Below are 24,942 nucleotides of genomic sequence, written 5' to 3'. Positions count from 1 at the left end.
ACTGTAGCAATAACTATATCAATAAAAAGATCAATCTCTATTTATCTGACTTGACCACCAGCCTCTGTGTCTTTAACAATCTCACATATTGATCATTCAGATTTCCCTTGGTCTGTTCTGCACTTCTCCTTTACTACAGTTGCGAGACTTAATTAACACCTGGGGTAAATGTATTAAGTGCTGATTTCTGCAAGTCGTTGGAAATTGGTAAGTTTGCAGTGAAAATTTAAAGGCAACAATGCCTTTGAAGCCATTGCAGCTTTAAATTTTCAATGCAAACTCGCCGATTTCCAACGACTTGCAGAAATCAGCACTTAATACATTTACCCCCTGGACTATTCAAGGGAGTAACAACCACAAGGTTCAATACAAGTCTTGTAAGTGACCAGTGCATATTGTATGTTGCGCATGAAAGACAATAATTTATTAACACAAATTTTATTAGGTGCCAAAACAAATGTGGGCAAAATATTAAAAGTATGCACTGAAACACATGCAATAGTATGTTTGTTTACAGACAAAATTAAATGGATAAATGGCTTAAAAAAATTGTATAATAAATACTGTATTATGGTTTTCAATAATGGAAACTACAGTGTTGATACCCTTAACAATACAATAACACAGAATAGGTGCTGATTGGGTAAGTATAATATATTTTATGTACTATTAACCAGTATAGTATGACAATAACATTGCTGTCATAGTAATATAATGTAGCCATTTCTGCAGTCCTTTAGTGGTGTTATAAAGTGCTTTACATCCTTAATGTAATGAGCGGTAGGAAGATGAAACAAAGATTTGAGTGTATAACGACTGTGTGTGTTCAGTAGAAACCATGACTTGTCTAAGTTAATTGATTGTAGCTACAAGACTGGCATCTCTAAAATGAATGTAATTTCCCAGGATGCCTGTAAAAATTAATCAATATATCCCAAGTGATTTCTTCCTGGTTAAATTGCTTTGAAGAAATTAGACCAACCATTGTGTACAAATGTGACTTGTTTCTGCAATTTTTCTATGCATTTTTTTTTTTTTTAAATTTTTAATTACACTTTAAGTAATCATAATTGGTGCATGTGAGTACATATTTGGCACTGCTGATTTTATGTAAATGATAATTTAATTAGCATTCTATAAACCTGCAAAATAACGCCATGCAAACACGGCTATTTTTATTTCTGTATCTCTGAAGGAGGCGAGTTGGATATTTGCGCATCATTGATCTCTATGGAGTAACAGAATGCCTGTACACACAGCTTGCAGATGTCGGAACAGGGACGGGGGAAAATAGAATATGTTGTACTTTACCCGTCTATTTCTACGGCAACTGTTTCTCGAAGCAGCTGTGGACACAGTCACTGGAAGATGAGGTGTTGCCTATAGCAACCAATCAGATTCTAGCTATCATTTATCGAGCACATTCTAGAACATAACTATAATCTGGTTGGTTGCTATGGGCAACACCCCCACTTTAGCTTTTTAGAAGGTTTAGTAAATCTACCTCACTGATTCTCCATAGAGGTCATTGGGCTCTGTGTAAATATCTATCTCTCCATCGGAGGGGAGATAAAAACATTTCTAAAAAGTCCATGTAAGATTAGAGCTCCCTCTTTTTTGTGTCAATGCCTATAGTCATGGTACAAATAAAACATGGCTTAATTCATAAATATCTCACCATAAAAGGTACAGAGATTGCTTTAAGTGCATTCATAAAAAAAAATATTCATCTCTGTGATAGGGGCCATTCTGAGAACACTTTGTTAGGATTTTGCTCTTCTGAAAGAATTTTTTTTTATTCCCGACCCAACGCCATTCCGGAAGGACCTCTTCATGAAAGACTTTTCTAGAAACGGCTTCAGGAATGCTAGCTCTTCACTCCGATCGGCTTCAACCAAACAGCTGTTTAGCAAGACCAAGCAATAGTCTGATTTTCCAGAGGACTGTAGGAAAAGAGAAGTATTCATTAAATTAATGGTGCATGTTGTGCTGGGTTAAAACGGACACTCCACAGACCTAGCTACATTATTTTTCATAAAACTTTAATAGATATACTCTGGTATAATTTTCAGATAGAATGTTATTTAAACATAGCAAATCTCTCACTCCAAGTGTATTAATATGAAACTGTTTTACTCCAAAGAAAGTCTCTCACTTTATCTCTTGCACCACAGAGTGTGATTGGACAGGTCTGACAAAATTACAGCCTCCTTGACCATCATCCCAAAGATCCATATCTCCTTTAGGACCTCTGTTTTTACCTGAAGTTGAACCCCACCGATTATCTGCAGTTCCCATTACTGGAGAACTCTGCCCTTTGGACTGGATGTACTGAGTCGTCCTGCTGTGTAAACTGCAGAAGCTGATTTCAGGTACACTGTCTGCTCCAGCTCTTGGCTTCCAGTAAAAGTGGAGTGTCATATGCAAGCTAATTACTAGTCATATAAAGCTGCAAATATGTGTTTGAAAATTAATCGTATTAGCTTGGTGTGGATCAGATGAACTCTTTGTCCAGCCATGGGTCAAAACCCTGAATGAGGGGAGACTAAATTAATGTATCTATTTTGATTGTGCTAAACTATTCTGTTCTCCCCATGAGGTATTTATGGATAGAGAGTTCCAGACACATAGTTACAGATGATTGCCCAATACCAATTTATGTCACGGGTTGTAAAAGAGGTTTTGAAATCTCTCTTTAAGGTTATATCAGTATGCTAAGTGATATCCAACAAACAGACCCCTCACATTGTTGGTGATCAATGATGTCTCAGGAAATTTCAAATGGATGACAGCTGGCATAAGTTTGAATGAAGGGAAATAAGGACACTGGAAAATGTCATACTTACAGGAGTCATGTTTGGTATGCAAATTAAGGAAAGCTTATGATCTGCTGTGTGGTGTTAATATCATCTTTGTAGGACATTTTGGTAAGAAATTAGGCCAGTGTAAAGAAAACCTGATTTGAAAGGTGTTTGAACAGAGGTCATAAACGGCTAATTTGCATTTACACAAACTTTCTAGTTTTGATATCACTGGAAGGGGGGCTTTTAGCACCTGAAAAATGTTAAAATGTCCTGTAAAATCTAAAAGAGTTGTTCACTTTTGGGAGTTAATTTCATATTGCGAATCCACCAGAGTACCTCTTGCCAAACTTGGCAAGTATGATTTACAAAGTACAAAAAATGTGGACCCGCACTGCTTCCTTATGTGATTAAATACCCTTACTTGTCCTTCAAGGGGTGCAACCATCTCACTGTACTTGGAACTAAATTCGGAAAATCAAACTGTTCCCAGCTTTGTGGAACACCCCCAGTGGGAAGAGAGAAACCATTCAAATTATAGGATGAGACCTGATCTTTGACACCTCAAAGGTGGCGAAAAAAATCTGCCCTCCCACAAACCAGGGAATGTGCCCTCTTTACCTGATTGAAAAAATCTTGACCACCTATCCAAAATCTTATTTTTTTGGCATGTTAGTCATAAAATATGTGTACTCATGTGTAGTTGGCAAGGAACAACCCAATCCACCCCACTAGATTTTACAACCCATTAGACACCACCATCTTGACCCATAAATCCATGTACTTCCCAGTAAAACCTTTTAACATTTTGACCCTTGGGGGTATGTTTACTAAACTGCAGGTTTGAGAAAGTGGAGATGTTGACTATAGCAACCAATCATATTCTAGCTGTTATTTTGTAGAATGTACTAAATAAATGATAACTATAATCTGATTGGTTGCTATAGGCAACATCTCCACTTTTTCAAACCTGCAGATTAGTAAATATACCACTTAATGTTATTTAAATTCTTCTTAAAAATACGTTGCACAAAATACTCTAATAATTATCTCATCCAAAAAAACTTTCCCAAACTATCCAGAAATAAATCCAACAACCTGTGTAAGTATTTCCTCTTCTTTCCTATATGATTCCAATTATATAAATTTGCAGAAACTGACTTTACATCTAGAAGCAGTGAAGCAGCATTTTGTGGTTGTGAGTGCTGCATATGAAATGGTAATATGTATTGCATTATAAACAAACACATTATCACAATCAAAACAAAAATATATAATCTGTGTGGAGTTTGTACATTCTCTCCATGTTTGCGTGGGTTTCTTCTGGGAGTTTCAGTTTTCTCCCACAAAAAAAATATGTTAATTGCCTTCTGACAAAATGGACCATAGTGCATGTGAGTGTATTAGGAAATTAGATTGTAAGCTCCAATGGGGCAAGGACTGATGTGAATGACTACATATTCTCTGTCCACGTAGCATAATATGATTGACGCTATATATATATAAACGATAATAAATAAACCATAAATAGCACCCATTCCAAAATGGAATCCCTAGTAATTACTAAAGCTATGTTTCAGTGCCTGGTGTCTTTCCTCTGACATTTTTTATGTATAGTAAATGGGGGTTTGCAGATGTGTAATACCCTGCAAATCACAGGTATATTACTGCATGCACTCATTCAGAAAACTATAGCTCCCTAGAGTGTCTCTGGGAAGTTAAATGTAAATTGTGTCGGACATTTTTGGGTGGACAGTCTGCAAACTACAGCCCAGGATGCTCTCTAGAGCCCAATAATGTACTAGAAGGCTTCAGGGAGATTCTTGTGGAAAAGGGGAGGAGGCAAAAAGGGACTGGCTAGAGATGTGTGTGGCTGCTGGCTGAACTAATGGAGGATCTTCCCATGAAGAGACACTGAATCTATGGCTAAATTGTTGTCCTGAGGGATGTCTGTAGCCAGCCCAGAAAGAAGCACCTTTGCAGTATAGGAAAAGACCTAACTTGCCACTATCCATGACATGTCAGCAGGATTCATATGAAGACAGTTAAGTTTCTCTTGGTTTGCTATGTTCAAGTTATTTAAGTGAGACATGAAACTGTGTTTTTAAAACCTCTGACCAGGACTGTAATATTGCTATTGAGAGGTGTTATAGCACTGGCTAAAGGAAGAGTTTGTTCCAGCTAAATCTGCTGTATTTAAAGTTATCTACAAGCTGATGGAAACTGCCTAAAATGGATGCTGATGAGAGAATTGCAAGTTGTTTAACCCTACAGTTGCTGTGAGAGAGTTGCTTATTCCATTAGACAGATTGCTAAGTGGACTACTGATTTCAACTTGTACAAGTAAATAAGCTTCATGTGTCAGCTGAAACTTCACTTAAACCTGTGGATCATAATTTACCCCATTGGGTTCTGTATATCATAGAGTGAACTAGAAAGCATCTTACCTGAACAAGCCGGATTAATCCTTGTTGCATCTCTGCTGATTTTTGTCTGATAAGTATATTGGGTATAAATGCACTAAAAGTATTGTGTTGATTTATGTTTGCATATTGTTGAACCAAGATTCCTAAAATGTTATTTATTTTGTCACTTGTTGAATAACATTGCATGTTGATGGTATTGTGCTATTACTTCTCTACACTACTGCTACTCATCTGCTGCTGTGGTGGGTTTATTTATAAACCCACCAGTTTATGCAGTTTTAGCCCTGTGTTCCTCGTTTTATTCCAACACTACTGGGGGGGGACCTTCGCCTCTCTACCATACCCCCAGGCCTGTACAATCCTTCCTTATACTACTTTTGTGGTGCCAACCATCTGCCCCGTTACAACTGTACTATGTTTTGTGTTCATATTGTGTCTATGTATTTATAATACCTTTTTCTGCACACACACAACCATAAAAGCTCTGCCTATTTAATACAACTAAACGTAAGATTATGAACTTTAACTGTCCATATATGTAATTCCAGAGAAAAATAAGCCCACGCTCGGTATATCCCACATCATATATGGTATCAGCTGCTTGGCAACAAGCCCGCGATCGGTATATCCCATATTGTATGTGGTACCAGCTGCGGGGCAATATAAATGCCCATATATGTATACAAAACAGAAAGAAAATTGTCAGCGCTTATCCTTTAAACTGCATATCTGTGTGTGTCTATCAAAATGAAAACATGAGGTATTAGTTCATATTTGGATCAAAAGACTTAAGCCTGCATCCCACGTCAAGGGTACCTCATTATATGCAGGTCCTACACTGACCTATATGCTTTAAACACTATTAAAATGCAGTTAAAATCAGATGCACTCACCTCCCAGGTATAGGGGTTTACATCTAGCAAAGGCTGGCTTGTGAGCCACACCCAAATGTGCCCTAAATAGGCTTGATGGACAGCTGCTATGACAAAAAGGCAATATTTTGAAACAAAACCAGAGAAAAATAAGCTCGCGCTTGGTATATCCCACATTATATATGGTACCAGCTGCTTGGCAACAAGCCCGCGCTCGGTATATCCCATATTGTATGTGGTACCAGCTGCGTGGCAATATAAATGCCCATATATGTATACAAAACAGAAACAAAATTGTCAGCGCTTAAAGGATAAGCGCTGATAATTTTCTTTCTGTCTTGTATACATATATGTAATTCAGTTTCTGCAAATCTGTCTTCAAAGGAGAGTAAAAGCCAATTAGCATTAATCACTTAGATGTACGGTTTCATTACAACTTATATTCTCTTAATTCTTGCCACCTATATTGTTATTTACTTCTAAATAAGGGTGAGTTATTGTATACAAGTAGGAAAAATGTGATGTACATTAAACATGCAACAAGCATCAGTAATATAATTACACACACCGTTGTAGAAAATCAGTTGAAAATTCTAATATTACTAAACTGGTCTTCGTTCATTGTATCCGGAATACTGAAACGGGCTATGACATTTTCATCTTCTGCTAAAGAGATGTTTTCTTTTTTTTGGCTGCCAAGATGGATGCTAGGATGGTTCCTTTAAAATTCAATTTCAGATTAACAGCTAAGAGAGTTCATGCCATCTGGAGAGACTACAATGGGTAGGTCATTTACAAAAAGTCCCCAGCTAGAACAGTGTCCTATATGCCCTCCTCTCATTAAATATAAATATGCAGTGTATATATTTTAAAATGCTAATTAGGGTTTGGTTCAGTTCCACATTCAGTAGAATATTTTTTTCACTATTAGTCTAAATCCAAAAGTATAAAGTATTCTGCATCACAGCTACTTGGCTGGTGGACAATGGGGTTAGCAATTTCTGTTTCTGTTAACATCAATCCTTTTTTTTTTAAGGGTTGTCAATTTCAGGGACACAAAAAGCAAATAAGGAAAGAGGGACATAAAAAGGATCAAGGGAAGAGGATACAGAGTGGGGAATGAACACCATAAAACATATAAATCGGCATAAACAATCCCACTAATAGCAAAAAGAACATTGGGAGATCAAAAAGATATGTAATATAACTAAGAAAAAATAGTCAGACGTGGGTTGGGGAGATTCAAGCAAATGGACCTGTATCAGGGGTGGCACTAGGGGAGACAGCTTATGAGGGCTCTCCATCGGCAATGTCACATGCTCAATTTTTATTAATGTGCGCACCATCATTTTGGCAATCTAATCTGACCCCTTGGCAAAATAGCTGAGTTTTAGATATTATTTAGTCCTGTATCAAAAATTAGTAATTTTTTTTCCACAAGTACACAGACATACATAAATCAAGCTTCAAACTTACAGTCAGAGAAAATCCAGGTTGACACCAGAGATGCATTGTAGATATCCAAAAGAAGAACACAACATGCAATTTGGATACACTGTAACACAAATAATATATATCAAATGAGTCACTATACAATCAGCACAGATACAGCTGTATGAATTCTGCAGAGCTGCTCCTTACCTGTTTAGCTGTCGTCCTTCCATAGCGTCAACTTTTGAATAACCTAAGTCCTTCACTCATCTAGGGACGTTTTATACTCCAGAGTCATTCAGGCATTCAGCATTGTGACTAATTAATGTGAAGATGGCCTTTAATGGATGGTAAAAGTAAGAAATGCTACAAAAACAGATGACTTATTCTCGACTTGACTTGTCTAAACTTGTGGCCTTTTGCAAATAGATATCTGTCAAGTTCCCATTATAAACATATTCTACGAAGACCAAGGGACTACAGAGAAGTGATATTTTACTTGTAATGTTTCAAACAACCCCAGAGCATGACAGTGGTGACGATGTCACATCTGGAAATGCTAGGTACGCAACTATTTCTTCAACCTTGTTCCATACACGTTCTGTGTTATGACTCAATGGATCGGTGATGACTACGGTCTGTAGAATAAGTAGTGGAAAGAATTAGTCAACTATGTTGAAAAATGTATAAACTCCGGGCATTTCCTTCGGACATTTGTGATTTTCCTATTTCAGGAATCGATAATAAATATAGAGATTCAAAATTAGTATTGTTCTACCAAGTCGAGTCATTATATGTTTTTATATATTGTTCTTGTTGTAGACTTTTATATGATTATGTGCACTTTGGGGCTTACGGTAGCCCTGATCCATGTACAAGATGGTGCAAGGCTACGGTCAGCCCCAAAGTGCTCTGTGGGGGAAATTCAATTGACCGCAAATTGGGTTTTTTTCCCGCAACGTTAAAAAAAATCCTGCGTGGGTTTGTACCCGCGACCGTTTTTAGTTAACGCAGCGTTAAAACTCGTGCAATTCAATTGAAAAAGAGGTAACGCTGCGAATTTTCAGGGGAGTGAAGGGGAGGGTTTAACGTGGTTATGTATAAAAAAAAAAAAAGGATTGGCATATATTTGCATATATTAGATTGCATTATACAACCTTTCTATTTGATAATATCTACATACAGTACTTTCTTTTAGCATATTTTTTTATTTCACTATTTTTTACTATAGAATCATCTATACCATGTCAAAACACATTAGTACATACATATTATTACAAAAAAACATACATAAATATAATTAATTTGTGATTTTTTTTGATTGATTTTTTTTTTATGTTTTTTTTAATTATTTAAATAAAATCAACTTTTTCATGTTATGCATTACTGGTAAACATAGTTTTTCTTTTTTTTTCATTATTACATGATTTTAAATAGTGTTCCTAGGTTTTTTTATTTTTAGCACACCCCAAAGAGGTGCGAGATAAAACAGCATATTGGCCTGTTTAACGCACTACGTTAAAAAATAATTGAATAGCTTTTAACGCGGTGGGCTCTCACCCACGATAGGACTGTTTGATAAAAAAAAAAAAGCTGCTGCGTTTAAAACGGAATTGAATCGCGGGTAAAGTTAACCCGCTCGAAAATGATAAAAACACGTGTTAAAATGAATTAACGCGGTGTTAAAAAAAAACAAAAAACTTGCGGTCAATTGATTTCCCCCCTATATCTGCACAAAACTGTAAGTATATAGATTTGTATTTTTAATCTACAATAAATTGATTTTCAACTCAATCTACAGATCTGGTGACTTCTTCCAACTTTTCTGTATTCAGGAGAGGGGGGACAATTACTCAAAGAGGCGAGGGGAACTCCAAATCGGCCAGAGCCTTCTGATTTAGAACAATGGCAAGCTTATACACTTTATAGTTTTATATGTCTAAAACATCCTTGTATTTGATAATTTGTGGCTTTCTTACTTCTAGCGCCTATCCCTCTATTTCGATATTATTCTACCTTGTAGCTTAAATCTTGTTTCTATTTGGGGTAGAGCAATTAAGTTTCTACTACTTAATTTAGGAGGACCCTTTACTGTACTTTTTTGGCCATTAACAGCGGCGCACGGAGGATTGTCGGGGGGGCAGCAGCTCCGTTTCGCCAGCACTGTCCTATTCAGCAGCCGCGGCGCTGTCTAAGAAGCGTCTGCGGTGGAGCTGTATACAATACAGCACCGACGCGGACACTTCTTTGACAGCGCCGCGGCTGCTGTATAGGACAGTGGCCACTTAGTTAGCGCAGGGGGGGGGTTTAGAGACTCAGAAACCCCCCCCCCTGCGTGCGCCACTGATTAAAATGTCTTATTTATTGTGGCTAGCTTTGACTTATACCTTTGGTGTATCTTTGTTTGAACTTATACAGCAAGGAAATATGTCAGAGAGGAAATGTATCAGAATGTTCTCAACAACCTCATGTCAGTGAGAATGAGCAGAATAATGGAATTCAGCAAACTGTCATCAGAACCTCTCACTTGGTTAGAGAGAATCTATTAACAATCCAAACAAATCTATTTTGATGGGAATAATGCAATTCTTTTTATAATGAGGGCTAAGAGCTATACAATTCTTTAACGATGGACAGAAAGAGGTGAAAGCATAGTTAAACATCCCTATAGTGCTTCCATCTGAGTGTGATTCACTGTAATATTGGCAGAAGACGCCAGTGGACAGAATTATTAAAATTTGCCATTTAAATGCTTACCTGCCCTTGTTATCTCCTAAAAATGTACAGATACCGACATTTTTCAAAATGAATCAACAATGGATAACCCCTATATTCACCCTCTCCATATAAGAACAGTAATTGTGCTATGTATAAACTTTACTGTATCATGATAGGTGCAACCGGACATTAATTTGGATCAAATAAATATTCTGCAACAAGCAGAAAACTTCCATAAGCTAATAAGCTTCAAATGCAAATTTTAGTGATAACTTTTTCAGCAGATCCCTATTGAGATATGTTGCCTTGGACCCTTAGTAGGTAGTTTTGGTGCAGAAAACTGCTAAGACGCAGTGCAATCTCCTCTTTGGTGATGTCACGCGCCTCGCTTTCTGCCAGTTTGTTTGACCCCCTAAACACATGGACTTGTGGGCTAAGAATGGCAACATTTGCATAAGTGCAAGATTTGGACCCGCTGATGGGAGTAAATGGATGGTGAGCATGTTAAGTGGGGATTGCCTGGTTTTGTGGATTCATGCAAAAAAAAAAGTTTTCATTTTGAAGAGCAAGATTATTAAAATGAGAGGAGGGCTTTGCAGAAAGCTGCACAACCATAGGTAAAGCAGCATGGATGGCAGCTGCTATCGGGACTGTGTAATCACCTGTTTCACTCCAGGCCCCGCACCCTTCTGCCAACACGGAGGAGAATAGCATGATGTCTGCACTAAGTAAAGAGCTTATTTATTAACATTTATTTTTATAGTGCCGATATACTCCATAGCGCTTTACAATTGAGGACAAAAACAGTAATGAAACAAGTCTCTCCAAAAGTTTAGGACAAGGTACAAAAACTGGCACCTCTGAGCTGGTCTAAAACTCAAGTCCTTATGTGGAGTAGAAATGTTTGTGCAGAGGGGAAACTCCCTCAAACATGTACCCTCTGCGTCTCAATAATCTCATTCCAATTACTACTATTCTTATACATACATTCACTCTGTATTTACTACATAAGATATTCTTTTTTACATCTACTACATTTTCATCAGCATCAAAATAGTCCTCCACACTGTGGTTCCAGCCGTCTCCCACTTCATCCATCACATATCCCCATCCATTACATATTATCGTCCTACACTTTCACTAGATCAGTCCCAACAATATTCTCCCCCACCTGTCAGTTCCACCTCCTTTTTATCTTCCATTCTGCCTCTCTCTATTCCCTTTCTCTTCCACTTTGCCTCTCTCTTTTCCTTTTCTCTTCCACTCTGCCTCTCTCTTTTCCCTTTCTCTTCCACTCTGCCTCTCTCTTTTCCTTTTCTCTTCCACTCTGCCTCTCTCTTTTCCTTTTCTCTTCCGCTCTGCCTCTCTCTTTTCCTTTCCTCTTCCACTCTTCCTCTCTCTTTTTCTTTTCTCTTCCACTCTGCCTCTCTTTTCCTTTTCTCTTTCACTCTGCCTCTCTCTTTTCCTTTTCTTTTCCACTCTGACTCTCTCTTTTCCTTTTCTCTTCCACTCTGCCTTTCTCTTTTCCTTTTATCTTCCACTCTGCCTCTCTATTTTCCTTTTCTTGTCCACTCTGCCTCTCTCTTTTTCTTATCTCGTCCACTCTGACTCTCTCTTTTCCTTTTCTCTTCCACTCTGCCTCTCTCTTTTCCTTTTCTCTTCCACTCTGCCTCTCTCTTTTCCTTTTCTCTTCCACTCTGCCTTTCTCTTTTCCTTTTCTCTTCCACTCTACCTCTCTCTTTTCCTTTTCTTGGCCACTCTGCCTCTCTCTTTTCCTTTTCTTGTCCACTCTGCCTCTCTCTTTTCCTTATCTCGTCCACTCTGCCTATCTGTTTTCCTTTTCTTTCCATCCTGTCTCTCTATTTTCCCTCTATTTTCCTTTTCATTTCCAATCTGTCTCTCCCTTTTGCTTTTTTTCTTTGTGTCCAGTCTTACAAATGTCGTCTCACCACTATTCATATTTCTTCTATTTGCTTTTCCTCTGCTAACTCTGATATAGATATATATATATGTATATATACATATATATATATATATATATATATATATATATATATATATACATATATATATAAGAGAGAGAGAGAAAGATAGATATGGAGAGATAGATAGATAGATATGGAGAGATGGATATATAGATAGATAGATATCTATATATATATATCTATATACTGCCACATAGGTGTAAGATAATTATAATATATATCCCTCTCCACTTCTCATGATATTGACTTATTTGTGTTTCCCAGCAGCTTACACAATTCATACTCTATCTCACCAACCACCCTACAGAGAACAGGCCCCTGTGTAACACCCCTCCAGACAGATTTGGCATTGTGGTAACGTGGACTGAATATCCAATTGGTGATATGTGAATTTAAATTTATTATCTACTGAATAATCCCTGGACTAAGCCATAAAAGTAACTAGTCAGGTCAGTTTTTTAAAGTGTCCATTTTTGGTTCATTATGTGAAGCACACTGTTCTCTGTGCCCTGTTCCCTTTAGTTTCATCTCTATTCGAATTGATTCAGCGTAGCGGCGCTGCATATACTGCAATCTTTGGTTGGAACAGCTGGGTACATGCGAAGGAGCCAGTGTAGTGTGTATTTTCCTGATTATCACCTGATGGGCTCTGGGCTGACCTGGGTCTGGTGAGTAATGCTTGAGCATAAATATTTGTGGATCGTTAACCAGTTTTATCATCTCTTCCTGTGGAGTCAGAGAGCTGTTACATCAAACTAGTTTTCTGAGAGTTACTTATAAAAAAATAAGCATTATGGAAAGAAACTATTAAAACTGTGAATTTCAGATCTACAGGCCAGGACCTATAATCTCATTCTGAATATAAGATATCTTTACCATTTATTTATTTATAGTTATTATCATCACCATTTATTTATATAGCGCCACTGATTCCGCAACGCTGTACAGAGAACTCATTCACATCAGTCCCTTTCCCATTGGAGCTTACAGTCTAAATTCCCTAACATACAGACACAGACAGACACACAGACTAGGGCCAATTTGTTAACAGCCAATTAACCTACCAGTATGTTTTTGGAGTGTGTGACGAAACCGGAGCACCTGGAGGAAACCCACGCAAACACGAGGAGAACATACAAACTCCACACACATAAGGCCATGGTCGGGAATTGAACTCATGACCCCAGTGCTGTAAGGCAGAAGTGCTAACCACTGAGCCACCGTGCTGCCCATTACTTTTTGTAGTTTACCTGAGCTACTATAATGAGAAAAACCATCTATGTTATACAATCCGCAAGCGTACGTCTACTTCTGAACCAAGTTGATTCTCATGTCACACTGACTAAAATGTGTTCCTTGGATTCAACATGACATAGCATTGTAGATACATATATGTTACCTAAACACCTACAGACAATCCATCCCTTTGTTCACCTTTCCCCAGAAAAAGTCAATAGACAGGCTCAATCAAGTTAAAATGAAATACATGTACAGATAAAGATCCTAGCTGTAATATCTTGAGACATCTCCCGAGACATAATACTATTTAGCAATCTAAGACGTGACAAGCAGTTTGGTATTATCACTAATTCCACTTGGGATTTTTAATAGCAAACTGCTTAATGCTTCTTTGCCACTCTTCACCGTACGTGGAGGAATACTTCCATGGCCTCAACTGCTGTCAGTTTGTCACAATGCGGTATTATCCATGTCAGGGATCCTCATTATCCACAGAGGTATTCAGTCTGAAGATGCCACTTGTCTGCTAAAGAAAAAAAGTCGTCTGTCATTTCCAGAAAATTATATTAACGGCGATATAATCATTTACACAGATTACATCTTTCTTATTTATAAGCCTATGGGAGTTAATGCCCCGGCTTTTGCAAATGCGGGTCTCTGTTCTGTATCCATTGCAAGGACCCCCCCCCTGCTATTGCTACTCCCAATGTCCCCTTTCTCATTTCCTCATTCTGTCCTGTTCGAAATTCCCCTATTCCGCCTCTATTGTCATCATTATTATTACCAGTTACAAACGCATGATTTGTAGAGGGGGATTTCTACACCACGTCGCCAGCATGCATGAGGGTGTGGCTATAATTTTAGACAGTGCTTGGCTGCTCTCCAACTCTTCCTATCCCCATAATATACATGGGCAATGCTGCGTGCACTACTGTTAGGTGCACGCAGCTCTCCCTTTTCAAGCAGAGCCATGTGAAGTGAGAGCAGAGTCCAACCACCTCAATTATACAGTGCCCCAGGCTTGGAGGGGGGTTCCAGGCACTAGGAACCCCCCCCCCCCTCGGTTTGCCTATGATTATGATTACCATCATCCTACCCCCATCATCTTCCCTTCACAAAGCACAGGCACATAATTGGGATTGTACAAAACTCTAATCTTAATAAAAACACTTAGGATTTAACCAAATCCTGAAGCCAATACTGTATTTAGTCCAGTCAGTTCCCCTTGCAGTTATTTCATATATTCCTTGTTCAGTTAATTCTTCTCCTTTATTCAGTCATTTCAAATGTCAGTCAGGTCTCCGCCACCTCTATACCACAATCTTTCTTTAACACTGTTCAATTCCCATTTTTTATCTACAGTTATGAGGTACATAGGACAGCTGGTCAATAAATAATACAATCAATTAAGTGGTCTCTGCAAAATAACTTGTGGGTGGCCAGGTGGATGGGGTACGAAATTTAGGTGGTGGTGTCACCGACAGCTACTACCACGAAAGGACCAAAACGAAAATGACTTCCCCGAAGTAGAAGAAAGGAGGACTGACCTTAAGAATGACAGAACAAATGCCCGGCAGTGTGGTAAGAAATTACGATCCCCAGTATCAACGTCATGTTGTTAGTGCGTCATTTTCAATTGCGACTTGTCTCTCACTATTTTTAAAGCGGCGATGCTGCTTCTCATCCCACCTATTAGACTTGGGCTTAAGTGTGATAGTTAGGTGGGATGAGAAGCGGCAGTGCTCCACATGTTCTAAACTGTTATAAATGTGGTTGTTATTGAAGTCACTTGTTTCAAGAGTACAACAGAAGGTTGGGAGTACCTGTGTCTTTACAGCAGTGGAGAACTAACTGTTGGATGCAGGCCGTAGAGGCTGCATGGATGGTTGACATGTGACATGGAGATGGACATTAATTTTAACTGCAGAATCAATTACAGCTGCTCTCTTAACATTTATCTGTTTAACTCATTCCTATAAATGTGATCTAAATGATGCAGTGGATTAACTTCGTGCAGCACTATCCACCTTCTTTGCCAATATCAGATATGATGAGTAAATATCACTATGTATTGTTACATACTGCACATTGTCAGCAAGGATGAAGAAAAGACAAAAGTCCATAAAGTGGGACCTATTTTTATACATTATAGGTGTGTTAATCCAGAAGAATGCAAATCGAAACTCCAGGTTGGTAGCCAATTTACACAGTAAGAAAAAAAATTCCTTCCAGACACCCTAAATTGGATTTATTCTCTGGAGTGATCATCCAAACATTCTTATAGTTATACCTGGATATACCATTTCTTGTAAATAGGCATCCAATCTTGCCCAATCCGGTTAATTAATTGGTCATCACCACCTCCATTGGGAAAGAATTTTATAGTCTGACTACTCTTACAGTAAAGAACTCTTACTATGCCGATGATGAAAGAGTGTGTCTTCTAATAGACTTGGATGTCCACTTGAACTTGCACAGACCTATATGGGGGTCAAACTGACCACAAATTGAGAGATCATGATGAACAACTGGACTTCAGCATGTGGCAGGGTAAAAAAAAAAGTATGTAGACTCCAATTCACCCCTTAGAGTGTTGAGATGAGTGTAGTGGCGGAATATGTTCATGCCGTGTTCCAAGTAGAAGGTAACATTCTAAAACCACCAAAATACTTTAGGTATCAAGATCGCTGACCTTGGATCCTGCGCACCTCATGTGTTCATAGTATAAAACCGCAGATCAGAAAGAAAGGGCAGAGAATCCTGTAAGCACGACATATCAGCATTCTGCTGTGAACCAACTGAGTGACCACCAAAGCAGGGTTATGTGAGCAAATTCGGGCAAAAGCCTGTCTGTATAAACCTTAAAACTCGCCTCCAGATAGTGATTGGTTTGGATGTCTTTTCCGCCCCAAAAGTATGGAAGAAAAAAAAAAAGACGCAGAAAAGGAATAGTGCATTTACATGCATAAGTTCAGTTGGGCAAGCGGCACCCAGCTGTAACATCATACCATTCACTCCAAATGTACGTCAGGTTTAGAAACGTCCACATTTATCCCCAGTGACAGCTTGGAGAAAGAGTAGAGGCCTGACAGTGTTCGTGGTAAATGCTATGGTTGCATTACCCTGCTGTACACAATATAATTATGTAATGAAGTGTTCTATACACGAGAGAATAGTGTCTCGATAGTTATTAATAAATGCGAAAGTCGCATTTTCAATATAAAATATCATGAAATGCAAACAAAAATACAAAATACAAATTAAACTGCATGAAATTAAAATAATTACATTAAATAAAAATTAAATTAAGTTAAATTAAATAACACGGTCGCTTTCCTCTTTCCAAATGAAGTAGAAATCTTCTTTCCTGCAGTCGTCAAAAATGGAAATGTCAATTATTTTATGCGAATCGACTGCAGCAACATTATATAATATAGCCCTGATATTAATGAATGATGTATTATCAGTCATAAGGGGTCAATTCACAATCGGCCAATCAGAAGCGTCTAGCTAGTGCTGCTGAACATTATCATCGTCATTGCGTGTCATGTAGAAGCCCTCTAGCACGCGGAAGAGATATGCCTCACGGCAGTCGTGTCTGCACCAACGTCTACTTGACCTGCAATTACGTGATCACGCCTTTACTGTACATGGTACATGGTATACGCTTCACTATTGCAGCTCTTCAGGCGTCATAAGTGTAAAATGCTCTACAATAATTATTGGTATAAAAATGCATGGTGCTGCAATCCACTATATAAACTATATAAAAACATGTTATAGTGTGTAAAGGACACATACTTTATTAAATATGGAGCATTATGCTGAAGTCTGCCACTAAAGCACAATTCAGAATTCCATGTGTCCTGAGTTGTCAGCAATCACCTACACTGAGTGCAGAGATACTGGTTCCAGGGAGATACATTTGACAATCTTATACAAACTTCATCGATTACATTTGTTATACATGGAGAAATAAGTGTTCATTTGACTCTCCTATAAAAATGATCTTACATATTCCTCAATATCTATGACATTCTGCTGCATTCGTCCACCCCCCCATTCTGTTTTTCCAATTATCACTCCCCCAACATTTCTGACAGCCTGCCACGTAATCCACATCATTTCATTTTTTTTTTTTTGTAACTGGGCGCAGAACTAGAAACAATGTTGAATTATTAAATGAGTCATTTTCTGTGTGAATGCAAATGATTAACCCCAGCAAGATGCAAACGATAAGAACCTCGGACGTCACAGCATCAGTGCACGTTAGCTCACAATCTACGGAGAGTAATGTGCATTGACACTATGTGTCACGAGTGATCTGCCCCTGACATTATCAAACGTAATAACTTCCGCTTGTCTGCCAGACAACTTCATCTATGGCCGCAGATCCTTTATGTGAACATGTGTGAACAATACACCTGTAACAATAGAGAACGGAATGTTACATTCCATCTATCTCTAAGCAGAATCTCAAGTACAAATCTATTTTGCCTGTTGCAAGCGTACAGCACTTAGTGACAAATGGCTTCAATAAATTCTCCCTTATAATTATGCAACTTCATTTTCTTTTCATCTCTTGGCAGCAGATTCCTGTTTTTTGTTTTTTTTTGTTGTTTTTTTTGGGTCATTCTACTGTCTTTTGCTACCCAAAGGACTTGGCATATTCTTGCCAAGCCAACAAGTTCTGACAGAGTCGGCAAAGCTGCTCTAAGGCATGGCAAGGGGCTGCCATTTCCAATCTCATTTTACCGCACAGTGTTCTGAGAGATGCCACAAAGTGATAGCAGGAGAGGAGGAGGAAGGATAAAGAAAGTAAATATAGTCGTGTTGGGTAAAAAATAAATAAAGAAGTAAATATATCTAATAGTGTTATATAAAAGCTTTCGGGATCTATACAAAATACCAACAGTGGTTTCCTGCAATGAAATTACAATGTTTATTGTTCCATGTGTATATTGTGTTATATACTTATTTTATGTTTATTTTTGTTTTATGTTAAAGGACATGTGCCTATAGTATGTTAAAGGTGTGTGATTAAGGGAAAAAAAATGTAAAAATGCTATTTATATTAAATATTGACTAATGTTCATGTCAAACATTGCACTGACAGTCTGGGATTTTGGGTCGACCTTCATTGATTCCTGATCCTGACAAATTAAATATTTAGAAACAAAGGAGTATGAAAAACAACTGTCAAACCTGCCCCCGACCCCCCAAGCATCCCTGAACTATAATTTGTTTTCTACCTCCACTGTCTCATCTTACAACCAGCTATTTCCCAGGCGTTGAAATGAAAAGAATGATGTACAAGCTTGGGGTACACGTGTACGCGATCAGTCAGTTTTCATCTGTAGTCTCTGAGAAGGATCATGGCTAAAGTGTCAAGAAAAGACAAGTCATTTTTTAATGTAATTTAGTATATTTTAGGCATGGTGCTTCAAATTAGGGACAGAAAAAAGTCTTAGTGCTAGATTTACTAAACTGCGGGTTTGGAAAAGCGGGGATGTTGCCTATAGCAACCAATCAGATTTTAGCTTTCATTTTGTAGAGTGCACTGAATAAATGACTGCTAAAATCTGATTGGTTGCTATAGGCAACATCCCCACTTTTTCAAACCCGCAGTTTAGTAAATCTAGCCCTTAGTTGGAAAACTCTCAGTTCCCAAGCATTCCAGATCATAATCTCAGAATTGGCTTCAGGCATGGTCTAACTGGAGCAGCTGTGTGAATTATAATTATACCGTGGGAGTATTAATGTAATGTGAGGACTGGAGTAGGATTGGTGTGGGGGCTTAGGGGGTTAATGTTATTTGAGGACTTGAATGGGGACTAGGGGGTAATGTTATATGGGGACTGGTATCGGGAATGGGGGATTAATGTTATGTGGGGACTGGGGGTTAATGTTATATTGGGACTGGTGTCGGAAATGGGGCAATTAATGTTATGTGGGGACTGGGGATTAAGTAGGGACTAGTGTGGGAGCTGCGGGGTTAATGTTATGTGGGTACTGGGGGGATAATATTGTGTATGGAGTAGTATGGTGTGGGAACTGGTGGGATTAATGTGATGTGATAACTGGTGTGTGGGGTTAATGTTATGTGTGATTTAGAGGGTTAATGTTATGTGATGACCGGTGAGTGTGTGGGAGGGGGGGTGTTAATGTCAGTGTAAATGCTATTAATTTCATATTAAGGCTGGTTTGGGTTAACAGGCCTATTGATTAACATTAATACTGTTCATTTGATGTTTGGGTGGGTGGGGAGGAAATAACCTATTTTTTAAATGTGAATGCAATTGATTTAATGTTGGGTCCATGTGTGGAGGAGGGGAGGGTAGAGTGCTCATAATTGTTGCCCTTTCTAGGAGGTTAATAGTAGTTATCAGTTTTCCAAACAGGGTCCCACCATTCCAGGATCCGGCCCAAAAGCAGCTGGTAGTCAAAGTTGCCAGAACTGGTAGGAGAGAGCAGCTCTCTCTAACAACTATATAATTCTGATCTTGGGGGACAGGTGTGTAGTTATGCCCACCGAATGCAACTCTGCCAATGAAGGGTGAGCCACCTGTATAAAACAGTCATTACATTTTCATTTTGTCTGTTGAATAACTTTTTAAATAGTGAGCTGTGGGCCCCTGGTGCAGGGAAACGGGTAAGAGGGACCTGGAGCCGACAACTCACTAGTTCTCCATGATGAGGGCCCCATTATCTCCATGGGCCCCAGTGCACTGCACCTGCTGCACCAACAGTAGTTCGGTAGTTCTGCCCCTGCGTGGCACACTCTGGCCTACTTACCTGGACTATCCTGTCAGGCTAAACATTGCCCATAGTAGCACAAATAAGTAATTTTTTTATTTATTTTTTTAATAAATTTTATTGAGGTTTTTTTTCCCCAAAAAATAAGAGGTACAGAAAGTGACTCAGCAATACTTACCAGAATTTTAGAAGAAAGCATTAAAGTCATTTCACATATGTTTAAAGTAATAGTATTAATAACCTGTATATAACAGTCTAGAGCAGTATTATGAGGTTAATCCAGATTGAGATTTTACTGTTGAAAGGCACATTCTGCACCAAAATGGGGAGAAGAAAGGATCAGGGGAGGGGGGGAGGAAGAAGAAAAAGCAAAGAAAAGATAGGGGGGGAGAGAGGAGGGCTTGTTAGTAAAGGGATGAGCAAAAAGGGAGTAAGATAGGAAAGTAAGGAAAGTGAAGAAAGTATTGTATATATAATGTACATGTACATATTGCTGTTATAAATATATATCTATATATAATGTACATATACATATTGTTTTTTTTAGATATATATCTATGTATATTGTACATGTATATATCGCTGAGCATGGTATCCAGTTTGCACATGTGCAGACAGTCCCATATCGCAACAAGGCTTGGATCGAGCGTTGTACTTCCTGGTCTGAAGTTGGTTGGAGACTGATGTGGAACCATGCCAGGGAACTCTGATCTAAGGTCTACAAGGAGCTGCTTAGATAGTTTCTCTCCCTTCACTATACTTTGGGCTTTAGAACCCTTATTGATATGACTCTTTGATTCCATACTAGTGCCCTAATTCCTCACTATATGTAAGATCACTTTGTGTTATTCAGGATTAAACAACTATTGCATCACAGTACACTTCATTGCACTGTGCATTTTTGGAGCAAGAAAACATTTTTGCACATTCTATGATATTGATTTTTTTATGCTTCATACATTTGCTACTGCAGTTTTCCGCATCAGAGGCTAATGGGAAGGAAAATGAAATTAGTGCAACATTTTTGAATTGTAATAGCCCAAAACACATATGCACTATAACATCGTACTTGATGGCAAAGTGTTGAAATACCTGGAATCTCCTTTCTGGAGTTTTTGCCCAGGTGCAAAGTTACTCCTTTTTTTATGCTTTGCTCTCCTTAATGACTAAACTGTGGGTTTGAAAAAGTGGAGATATTGCCTTTAGCAACCAGATTCTTGCTATAATTTTGTAGACTGTACTAAATAAATGACAACTAGAATCTGATTGGTTGCTATAGGCAACATCTCCACTTTTTCAAACCCGCAGTTTAGTAAATAAACCCCTAAATGTTTACTTGTTTGCATCTCACTCCAGTTTTACTGTATATCTTCAAATAGAGCACATGTTGGTCTCACTGCAATTTTAAATAGACTTATCAATGGATTTTACTCAGTGTTTGTATCAAAGAAAGACAGAATGGAGAAGGTCATGCTAAGGAATTGTGAGTTTTTGAAGTGCAAGTCTATTATGTTGTTTTTGACATGCTTGAACTGTAAAAGGGTTATATGTCATTCATGTAAATTGACAATATTTGTAGCTGTAATGGTCGATCATGTTTGGAAAAATAAAATATCCAAGACCAAATAAGAAATAACAATTTCTATAAAAAAAAAAGACACAAGTAATAACTGCTTCTGTATTACAGTCAGGGGCAAACGCAGGATTTGTAGAGGGGGGTCTCCACACCATGCCGCCAGTGGGCGTGACCAGCATGCATATGGGCGTGGCTATAATTTTAGAGAGTGCTTGGCTGCTCTCCAACTCTTCCTATCCCCATTACACGGGCAATGCTGCCTGCTCTACTGTTAGGTGCACGCAGCTCTCTCTTTTCGAGCAGAGCCGTGTGAAGTGGGGGCTGGGTCCAGACACCTCAATTATACAGTGCCCCAGGTTTGGAGGGGGGTTTCCAGGCACTAGGACCCCCCCCTAGGTTTGCCTATGACATCTACACTTTAGAGGCCATGACATGTTCAAAAATCATTCCTGCAGTTTATTTACTTGCATACAAAAACACTGATGACCCAAATACATGCAGTTTACTTTTTTATGTACATGGAGATAGAATTTTAAAACTATATAATAGTGTGATTAACAGTTGTGTGATTTGCTATATAAAATACAAAATTTTCACACTGATTTTATTTTATACCTGTGTAATTTGCAACTACATAATATGTCCTAGCCAAAGTACACAACCAGAAAATTAATTTCTTAGACCAGCAGGTATTATCATATATGCTTTAACGTAGAAGTCCAAATAGTTCCAGTGTAAATATAGCTGGCAACATTTGGATCCTGTATTAAATATGGAGCCTGGCTTGGAGGGGCTTAATGTACGTGTGATGGGAAAAGGGGTTTTAGTGTAAGTGCAGAGGGTGTCTCTTAATGTAATGTGGGTGGGTGTGAGATATTAATTTTATAGTAGGGTGAGAGTGGGGGCTAATTGTTTAATGGTGGGTGGGAGCTTTTAATTTATTGGTGGGGGATATTTATTTGATGGTGGGGACCATTTAATTTAATAGTAATAAGTCCGTACACTGTTTGCTTCAGCTTTTAGTTGGTAACTGATGGCAAGTGCTCTCGTCGCCACCAGGTTTATACATAATTAGTAATAAACTGTGACCTATTTAGCCAAAATAGAAGTTGTCGTGTTTTTATTTATTGGATGGTAAGAGATTGTGATTATGCCTGTTGAGAGCTTTTGCGCCTGGAAGAAATGAATCTGTGATATGAAGTTTAAGATTGTGACTGCACACTGTACAGATACACCGCTGGTTGTGGGTGCGTACACACTTCCACATTTGCCCGACATCGTTCCAGCGTTGATCGTGATTTTTAGGAAGTTTATAAAACCAAATCAACAGATACAATGTGCTTTCGTACAGTAAAACATGATTGTGGGAGCGTACACACTAATGCAATATCTGACCAAACTGTTGTTTATCATGTGATCTGTGGGATATTTGCATTACTGTGTACCCAGCTTAAGAATTTAACTTTTTTTTATTTTCTTGTGTGTGCAGATGTCCTTTATACCATATGCCAATGCTTCTGTCTCTCTGTGTATATTATTATAGTATATTATTGTGAAAAGCAAAAGAAAGAATTAAAGAAATCTGCCTGATCTTGAATTTTTACATCAAACCAATGCTATCATAGCCGGAGAAGCATCACTCATTCTTACATTAAGGCAGACAGGTAAATACCAAAGCTCAGTAATAATAGCAGCAATTTTGCTGTTTAAAGCATAATATTCTGGAACCTCTCTGAATGTTGTTTATATTTGCAATAGCTGCAACAATAAAAATACCTAAAAACAAAAATCAAATGACTGCAACCAAGGGTATGATACCGAAAGAGAAATCTAACCTACTTACAAGGTAAAAATATTTTCAAGTGGAAAGAAAGATGTACAGCATTTGTTTTTTGTATATGTAGAATGTTCCTGTTATAAGGATTTACATTTTGTTCATATGTCCTACATGCCAACTCTCCCAATTTTCGGGTAGGTCTCCTAGAATCCCGGGAGAGCTGGCAATTCTCCCGCATCTGCCCACTTCAATAAATTAGAGCCGGCATGTACAGGTGGAGGGGGCGGGGCTTGATGATTCTGCGTCATTTTTGGCCCCGCCCCCAGTGATGTAATGCTTGTTTGGGGTCTTTTTACCACTGTATTTCCCAGAAGTCTGTTCTTCTGAACAGGAGTGGCTTATTTACTATTAGGAACCTATCTAAAACAAGTACCTATAGTCCTTTAGAGTCTGTGTGGGTTTTAATTATCAGCTAAACGTTTTGTCAAAGTCAAATAATTGGATGAAGGAAAGTATATTTGTTAATATTGTTTTACCATGCGATTGCAATCAGTACGCCACGTGTCATGGCGCAATCGTACGATAAATAACAATAAAATAGTTTATGTTTATTAACAAATGTTATTTTTTATATAGTTAAATATTGTAATGTTATATGCACTTTAGTGATATTTAAAGTTTAGGTCACAGGAAACATGTCATGTTTGGTATCATTCTAATCCCCTATTTATCCGCAGACGTCCGGTTCATTCACCGAAAGGATTGCACATTCCGTATGCTAGTTATGGATGATAGGGAAAAAATGGTTAGAATGATATTGTCTGTGTAATGCTAATAGACCAGTTTAAACTAGTCCTTGGCGGGATAATTAGTATTCATCCTCTGGAGAGCTGACCCCCACCCTTGGAAAGTAAACCCCCAGGGTGTCGTTTGAACTGACCTATGGACTGCATTACACTGGACCCACCTGAAGCCTAAACCTATGGAAACATGCCAAATCATCTGTATTGTTTTCACTGTATCACTGAGTATATATAACAGGGGCTCTGGGACCAGAAGGCAGTCACATTAACCACAGATTTCAGCAGCGTATGTATTGGCTGTATTGTACTTATTTATTGAACTGTAATACTTTTGCTTTTGCTAAATAAATTGCTTGTGCTTTGGAACCACACAAATTGCATAGACACTAATTATTGGAAGACAATGAAATTACTTTAATAGTTTGTTAATGCCTCTAAAACCAGACTCATCATCCTGGGAGAGGTCTCATTGGTGGGAATGGCCCAGCGCAGGCAGAAATTCTTATTCTCTAACTGGTATGAAACATCTTCGAAAGAAGGTCATGATGTGTTTGATCA

At 38.3% G+C, this 24,942-nt stretch overlaps 1 protein-coding gene across 1 annotated transcript; it reads right to left on the bottom strand.

Annotated features, from left to right (window-relative positions):
• Nucleotides 1–422: 422 nt before the first annotated feature.
• Nucleotides 423–7,829, bottom strand: NPS (neuropeptide S). The gene is made up of 3 exons (XM_075215149.1): nucleotides 7,741–7,829; nucleotides 7,576–7,654; nucleotides 423–1,943 (listed from the first exon to the last, which is right to left on the bottom strand). Exons 1-3 carry the CDS (start codon nucleotides 7,761–7,763, stop codon nucleotides 1,764–1,766), a joined length of 282 nt encoding a protein of 93 aa, XP_075071250.1. The 5' UTR covers nucleotides 7,764–7,829; the 3' UTR covers nucleotides 423–1,763.
• Between the last annotated feature and the right edge of the window lie 17,113 nt (nucleotides 7,830–24,942).

Source organism: Mixophyes fleayi, chromosome 6, assembly GCF_038048845.1.
Source record: "Mixophyes fleayi isolate aMixFle1 chromosome 6, aMixFle1.hap1, whole genome shotgun sequence".
In the NCBI taxonomy this organism is placed as follows: domain Eukaryota; kingdom Metazoa; phylum Chordata; class Amphibia; order Anura; family Limnodynastidae; genus Mixophyes; species Mixophyes fleayi.
This window is presented reverse-complemented; position numbering and strand designations above follow the sequence as displayed.

Coding starts and splice junctions, on each gene's coding strand:
- NPS (XM_075215149.1), bottom strand. CDS start 7,763: ATGGAAGGACGACAGCTAAACAG. Junction 7,655..7,740: donor GAAGGACGACAGCTAAACAG/GTAAGGAGCAGC, acceptor TTTGTGTTACAG/TGTATCCAAATTGCATGTTG. Junction 1,944..7,575: donor AACCTGGATTTTCTCTGACT/GTAAGTTTGAAG, acceptor CTTTTCCTACAG/TCCTCTGGAAAATCAGACTA.